At 49.3% G+C, this 7,589-nt stretch overlaps 1 protein-coding gene across 2 annotated transcripts in view; it reads right to left on the bottom strand.

The window, feature by feature from the left end:
• Positions 1–2,282: 2,282 nt before the first annotated feature.
• mrpl43 (mitochondrial ribosomal protein L43) overlaps positions 2,283–7,589 on the bottom strand; it is a 32,787-nt gene continuing 27,480 nt past the window's right edge. For both annotated transcript variants that reach the window (XM_059652965.1, XM_059652964.1), the window contains one exon: positions 2,283–3,775. In XM_059652965.1, the coding sequence (XP_059508948.1) occupies positions 3,543–3,775 (233 nt within the window). In that variant the 3' untranslated portion in view covers positions 2,283–3,542. The remainder of the gene's footprint in view (positions 3,776–7,589) is intronic.

The following is a 7,589-nucleotide window of genomic DNA, read 5'->3' as shown; positions in this document are numbered from 1 at the left end:
GGATAGAAGCAAGAGGAGGCCATTCGGCCCTTTGAGCCTGCTCCATCATTCATCAAGATCATGGCTGATCATTCAACTCAACGGCCTAATCCTGCTTTCTCCCCATAAACGTTGATCCCATTTGCCCCAAGAGCTACATCTAGTCGCCTCTTGAAAACAGTCAGTCAATGTTTTGGCATCAACTACTTCCTGTGGTAACGAATTCCACAGGCTCACCACTCTTTGAGTGAAGAAATGTCTCCTCATCTCTGTCCTAGATCATCTACCCCGAATCCTCATACTGTGACCCCTGCTTCCGGACACACACACCATCAGAAACATCCTCACTGCATCTACCCAGTCTAGTCCTGTTAGAATTTTATAATTATCTATGAGATTTCCCCCCTGATTTGTCTGAACTCTAGTTAAAAACAACCACAACACAGTCAATCTCTCCTCTTACCTCAGACCCGCCATGCCCAGGAATCAGCCTGGTGAACCTTTGCTGCACTCCCTCGAGAACAAGAACATCCTTCCTCAGAAAAGGTGACCAAAATTGCACACAATATTCCAGGTGTGGTCTCACCAAGGCCCTGTATATTTGCAACACAGCCCTGCTCCTGCACTCAACCTCTCGCAATGATGGCCAACATACCATTTGCTTTCTTTACCATCTGCTGCACCTGCATGATTACCTTCAGTGTCCAGTGCACAGGGACACCCAGATCCCACTGCACACTCCCCTCCCAATTTACAGCTATTCAGGTAGTAATCTGCCTGAAAGAACATAGCACAGTACAGGCCCTTCGGCCCACAATGTTGTGCCAAACTTTTACCCTAATCCTAAGGTCTATCTAACCTCCACCCCTACCTCATACTATCATCCATATGCCTATCTAATAGCTGCTTAAATGACCCTGACCAGGCTGACTCCACTACCCTCTCCGGCAATGCATTCCATGCCCCTACCACTCTCTGAGTAAAGAACCTACCTCTGATGTCACCCCTGTATCTACCTCCACTCACTTTAAAACTAATCCCCCTCATAAAAGCTACCTCCATCCTAGGAAAAAGTTTCTGGTTGTCTGCTCTATCTATACCTCTGATCACTTTGTACACCTCTATCGAGTCACCTCTCATCGTTCTAAAGAGAAAAGCCCTAGCTCTCTCAACCTGTTCTCGTTAGACCTTCCCTCCATTCCAGGCCACATCCTGGTAAATCTCCTCTGCACCTTTTCCAATGCATCCACATCTTTCCTGTAACGAGGCGACCAGAACTGGACACTATTCTTGTGATAATAAAATGTGAGGCTGGATGAACACAGCAGGCCAAGCAGCATCTCAGGAGCACAAAAGCTGACGTTTCGGGCCTAGACCCTTCATCAGAGAGGGGGATGGGGGGAGGGAACTGGAATAAATAGGGAGAGAGGGGGAGGCGGACCGAAGATGGAGAGTAAAGAAGATAGGTGGAGAGGGTGTAGGTGGGGAGGTAGGGAGGGGATAGGTCAGTCCAGGGAAGACGGACAGGTCAAGGAGGTGGGATGAGGTTAGTAGGTAGCTGGGGGTGCGGCTTGGGGTGGGAGGAAGGGATGGGTGAGAGGAAGAACCGGTTAGGGAGGCAGAGACAGGTTGGACTGGTTTTGGGATGCAGTGGGTGGGGGGGAAGAGCTGGGCTGGTTGTGTGGTGCAGTGGGGGGAGGGGATGAACTGGGCTGGTTTAGGGATGCAGTGGGGGAAGGGGAGATTTTGAAACTGGTGAAGTCCACATTGATACCATATGGCTGCAGGGTTCCCAGGCGGAATATGAGTTGCTGTTCCTGCAACCTTCGGGTGGCATCATTGTGGCAGTGCAGGAGGCCCATGATGGACATGTCATCTAGAGAATGGGAGGGGGAGTGGAAATGGTTTGCGACTGGGAGGTGCAGTTGTTTGTTGCGAACTGAGCGGAGGTGTTCTGCAAAGCGGTCCCCAAGCCTCCGCTTGGTTTCCCCAATGTAGAGGAAGCCGCACCGGGTACAGTGGATGCAGTATACCACATTGGCAGATGTGCAGGTGAACCTCTGCTTAATGTGGAATGTCATCTTGGGGCCTGGGATGGGGGTGAGGGAGGAGGTGTGGGGACAAGTGTAGCATTTCCTGCGGTTGCAGGGGAAGGTGCCGGGTGTGGTGGGGTTGGAGGGCAGTGTGGAGCGAACAAGGGAGTCACGGAGAGAGTGGTCTCTCCGGAAAGCAGACAGGGGAGGGGATGGAAAAATGTCTTGGGTGGTGGGGTCGGATTGTAAATGGCGGAAGTGTCGGAGGATAATGCGTTGTATCCGGAGGTTGGTAGGGTGGTGTGTGAGAACGAGGGGGATCCTCTTGGGGCGGTTGTGGCGGGGGCGGGGTGTGAGGGATGTGTCGCGGGAGACGCGGTCAAGGGCGTTCTCAATCACCGTGGGGGGAAAGTTCTTGTGCCTTGTTTTTGCTTCAAAAGTGAATGATCTCACATTTATCCAAACGATCCTGCACATGCCACTGGTGTGCCTACTTACCCAACCTGTTCAGATCATGCTGAAGGATGTCTGCATCCTCATCGCAGTTCACCCTCCCACTGCTACTCCCACCCAGCCAGTGACGCTCACTCAGTGTGCTGGTTTACACATGATGGGCTGAGTGGTCTCCTTCAGCCCTGTAACAAATTGGAGATTCCTCAAAAGGACATGACTGACCCAGATGAGTTCTTACAGCGATCGACAGCTCATTATTAAACAGTTGCATGTTCCATATTTTTACTGAATTAAAGTTTCACATGCCGTGATTGGGCTCGAACCCCATGTCCTCAGATACCTGCGCCTGGCCCGGTGATGTTACCGCTGCACCCACTATCCCCTTTTATGTTGCAGAGAATGGCTGTTCCCGATTGTACCACCGTGATATTGGATGTCTCAGCCAAATAGCTGCTTCTGACAATGTGAGCCCTCATCACACGGATAGCTATTCGACTGCGAGCAGCATCACAGAACCAGTCATACCCTGCAGCACAGAGCAAGCTGAGTCGTGGTTAGGACACCGTGACCATTGCCTGACCTGTTTCTAGTTTAGCCACATGGATTCTGACCCTGGCACACCCTGCCTCTGCGCAGCTCGCTGTTGGATGCGGTCAGTTCGCACAGCGTGGGGAAAATTAATTTATTTTGTAGCAGCTGCGGAGAGAAAGCAGAGCTAGTGCTTCGCACCTGGAGAGAATTGTTTTTTTTTTAAAAAAAAAGCTCTCTAAAAACGGGTCACTGGACTCGAAAACATGAACTATTTCTCTCTCCACAGATACTGCCAGACCTGCTGAGTTTCTCCAGCAACTTTCTGCTTTTATTTTGCATTTCCGGAATCTGCAGCTCTTTGATTTACTTTAGATCGTGTCTGATTTCCATGCCCAAAGCTCAAGGGACAGACACTGCTCCTGCCTCAAGCAGAAGCTGTTTGCAAATCTTGTGGTGGGGATTTTGCTTTTATTTAAATAAAGACAGCAGTCAGTTTATTTTGCTCAGTCCATTCACCTCAGTCTGGTTTAAGGCCTTCACTTTGCTTCAGAGCTTGCCCTCTGGCCTCCCTCGAACCTTTTCAATGTTTTGCACATTCAGGGCGCTGGGTTTGTTGGTGAATGGGGTCCACTGGCTCTGGATGCTTGGGCTGTCAGTGTGGTATGGCTTGCGAATACGGATGATGTCCAGGCCCGACTGGCTGCGCATCTTCTGAAGGAGTTGGCCGACTTCCTCGGCTGTCTTCCTGTTCAGGGCCTCTTCCCTCACGGCCCCGTTCACTGCAGCAGATAGAACACAGCAACAACACGTTCCTTTAACGAATGGGAAGGTGCCACAAAGTTATCAGTCCAACAGGATGTCGCGTTCTTGATCCCCATCCCTAGGAATCGAGGACCTAATTTTGTTTATGCTTCACGGAGTATGTACATCGCTGGCCAGGCAGTATTGATTTGCCCATCCCTAATTGCCCAGAGGGCAGTTATGAGTCAACCACATTGCTGTGGGCCTGGAGTCACATGTAGGCCAGACCGGGTAAGGATGGCAGTTTCCTTCCCTGAAGGGCATTAGTGAACCAGAATGGTTTTTCTGAAAATCACCAATGGATTCATGGTCATCATTAGATTATAAATTCCAGATACTTTAGTGTAACCTGTGGTGAGATCCCTAGCACATTATCTAGGTCTCTGGATGAACAGTCCAGTAATAATACCCCTAGGGCATGGTCTCCCGCCTCACTTAACCATTTATATCTCTCTGCAAACTGCTAATGTCTTCTTTGCAGCTTACTCCCTGATCTATCCTTGTTTCACAGCAAATTTAGAAACATCACGTCGCTGATACACTGTAAGCAGTCCAGTGCCCAGCACTGATCCCTGGGGCGCGCGCGCACACACACACACACACACACATGCATGCGCGCACTCCAACACATACTCACTCACTCTCTCACACACACACACACACACACACACGCATGCGCGCACTCCAATACATACTCACTCACTCACACACACACATGCAGGCCCACGACGCATGCACGCACGCACGCGCACACACACACATGCCTGCACACACACGCGCATGCACGCCTGTGTGAGCGCGCACAGATGCACACGTGAATGCCTGTGCGCACGCTCACACACGTGCATGGCGCACGCACACACACCTTTCTGAGAAGGACCAACGTAGAATAACACTGTCCTCACTGTCAGTTTTTTAGTGTAAATCACACTGATCTTGCACATGCTGCAACATGCCATGAACACTCAGTCTGCACACAGATAATAAAATGTCATCTGATATCAATACTGGAATAAAACTTGTTGGAATTTGCTTTCCTCAACCCAGACAAATCACAAACATAATTAGCAAATGTGTGCTGTAGGAACATGTCAGCTTCAACAAGCTCTCAGGTCTGCTTTGATCAACGCTCCATCAAGCACTGAACTCCTGACGAGTCACAGGCTTGGATTTCAGCTGTGGAGAAGCTGGTGTTTTTTTCTGGGAAAAGGAATGGGATTTGGCCACTCCGAGAACTGGCCAAAAACAGCTTGGCGCTTGTCAGAAAGTGAGCTGTCTGTGTTGGGAGAACCAACTGGTGGATTCGGAATGCTAGATAGCCAAGTGTAAAGCTGGATGAACACAAGCAGGCCCAGCAGCATCTCAGGAGCACAAAAACTGATGTTTCGGGCCTAGACCCTTCATCAGAAAAGGGGGATGGGGAGAGGGTTCTGAAATAAATAGGGAGAGAGGGGGAGGCAGACTGAAGATGGATAGAGGAGAAGATAGGCGGAGAGGAGAGTATAGGTGGGGAGGCAGGGAAGGGATAGGTCAGTCCACCCTAGCCTGCACATCTTTGGACTGTGGGAGGAAACCGGAGCACCAAGAGGAAACCCACGCAGACACGGGGAGAATGTGCAAACTCCACACAGACAGTCACCCGAGGCTGGAATTGAACCCGGGTCCCTGAAGCTGTGAGGCTGCAGTGCTAACCACTGAGCCACCGTGCCGCCCAAGAGGGCAATTAAGAGTTAACCACACTGCATCTGGCATCAAATGTTGGCCAGACCAAGTAAGGAAGGCAGATTTCCCTACCTTAAACACGACTAAGGCATCAGTATGGGTTTGGTCCACAGTCTGCTGGTGTTCTGACTGACACTTTAATTTAAGTAACTATTCCGAAATAAATTCCACACACGAACATCACCAGAACATCAGTCCAATAGCATAATCTCTGTGCTACAATACATAGAACATAGCACAGTACAGGCCCTTCGGCCCACAATGTTGTGCCAAACCTTTACCTGAAACCTAAGGTCTGTCCAACCTCCACCCCTGCCATATACTACCATCCATATGCCTATCTAATAGCCGCTTAAATGCCCCTGGTGAGGCCAACCCCACCACCCTCTCCGGCAGTGCATTCCACGCCCCGACCACTCTCTGAGTAAAGAACCCACCTCTGACGTCTCCCCTATATCTACCTCCACTCACTTTAAAACTGTGCCCCTCGTAATAGCTACCTCCATCCTAGGAAAAAGTCTCTGACTGTCCACTCTATCTATACCTCTGATCATTTTGTATACCTCTATCTAGTCACCTCTCATCCTTTGTTGTTCTAAAGAGAAGACCCCTAGCTCTCTCAACCTTTCCTCGTTAGATCTTCCCTCCATTCCAGACAACATCCTGGTAAATCTCCTCTGCACCTTTTCCAACGCTTCCACATCCTTCCTATAATGAGGCGACCAGAACTGGACACAATACTCCAGATGTGGCCGAACCAGGCTTTTGTATAGCTGGAGCTTAATACCCATAAATCACGGATATTAACTGGGATACAGCTTGTACCACTGATTCCAGGAATGGTCTGGAGTCCTTCAGGATTGTAGTTTAACCTCCAAGACACTGCCATGTGGAACCCTGATGTAAAGCAAAATCAGAGGGCGATTAGGAATGTTTATGGGCGCTTTCTTTGAAGCATTCTCTTTCGCCGACATTAAAATATTGAAAACGTGGAGGAAGGAAAAAGCTGCTTTTGTCTGAGTCAACTTGACAATGGGTCTTTTCACTTTTGCTTGAGGTGGGGAGTGGGGATGAGTCAGGGAATGAAGTTTCCAAGAAGACATTCATTTACAATCAGCAACCCAACCACTGAGTGAGAGAAGGTGCTTGGTCGCTCAGACAGCACACTGTTTCTGACATGAGTAAGATCACACCGTGACATAGTGTTGGGATCACAGCCGATATCCTGAAGACCCTGTGCAGTGACTCGCTGGTCTCTCTAATGGGCAAAGGGTTGGATTGAAAGGAAATGCGTACACATTCTGTCCAACCCACAAGCCAACGTTACCCTAGAACCTATAGCCATCAGATTATCTGACAAGCTTCCTTCTGTCTTGTTGCACAAGCCCCACCCTTTCAGACATTAAACCAACTGCAAAGTCCAACATGAAGTAAATTCCATTCATACTAATTCCAGCAGACATTTCCTCAAACGCTCTGCTCCTGCTCTGCGAGGAACTGAATATAAAAACACAGACACTCAATGACCCAACAATTCCTGGGCAGGGAGTCGGGAACAAAGTGGACATTAGTGAAAGTTTTGATGCATTTCTACATTCAGGGTAAATTTATACAGGGCTTTTGGTAACTTCAGGGTGTCCCAGAGTGCTTTGTTCAAGCTGTGCCTGGCTCTAACGTCTCGATTGTAGCTGCCAATCTGCGCACAGCAAGCTCCCACAAATAGAAATGACCAACAGAATATTTAATTCATTCACAGGATGAGGATGTCATTGGTCAGGCTAGCGCTTATTTCCCAGATAGCATTTGAGAGTCAACCACATTGCTGTGGGTCTGGAGTCACATGTAGGCCAGACCAGGTAAGGATGGCAGCTTCCTTTCCTAAAGGACATTAGTGAACCAGATGGGTTTTTTACAATTGACAGTGGTTACAATCAGGCAGCTTTATCGTGATTTCAGATTTTATCGCCTGCCATGGTGGGATTCGAACTTGCGTCCCCCCAGAACATTAGCCTGGATTTCTAGTCCAGTGACACTACCATGATGTTAACCGAGGGAGAAACAGTGGCCAGG

Source organism: Stegostoma tigrinum, chromosome 20, assembly GCF_030684315.1.
Source record: "Stegostoma tigrinum isolate sSteTig4 chromosome 20, sSteTig4.hap1, whole genome shotgun sequence".
In the NCBI taxonomy this organism is placed as follows: Eukaryota; Metazoa; Chordata; class Chondrichthyes; order Orectolobiformes; family Stegostomatidae; genus Stegostoma; species Stegostoma tigrinum.
This window is presented reverse-complemented; position numbering and strand designations above follow the sequence as displayed.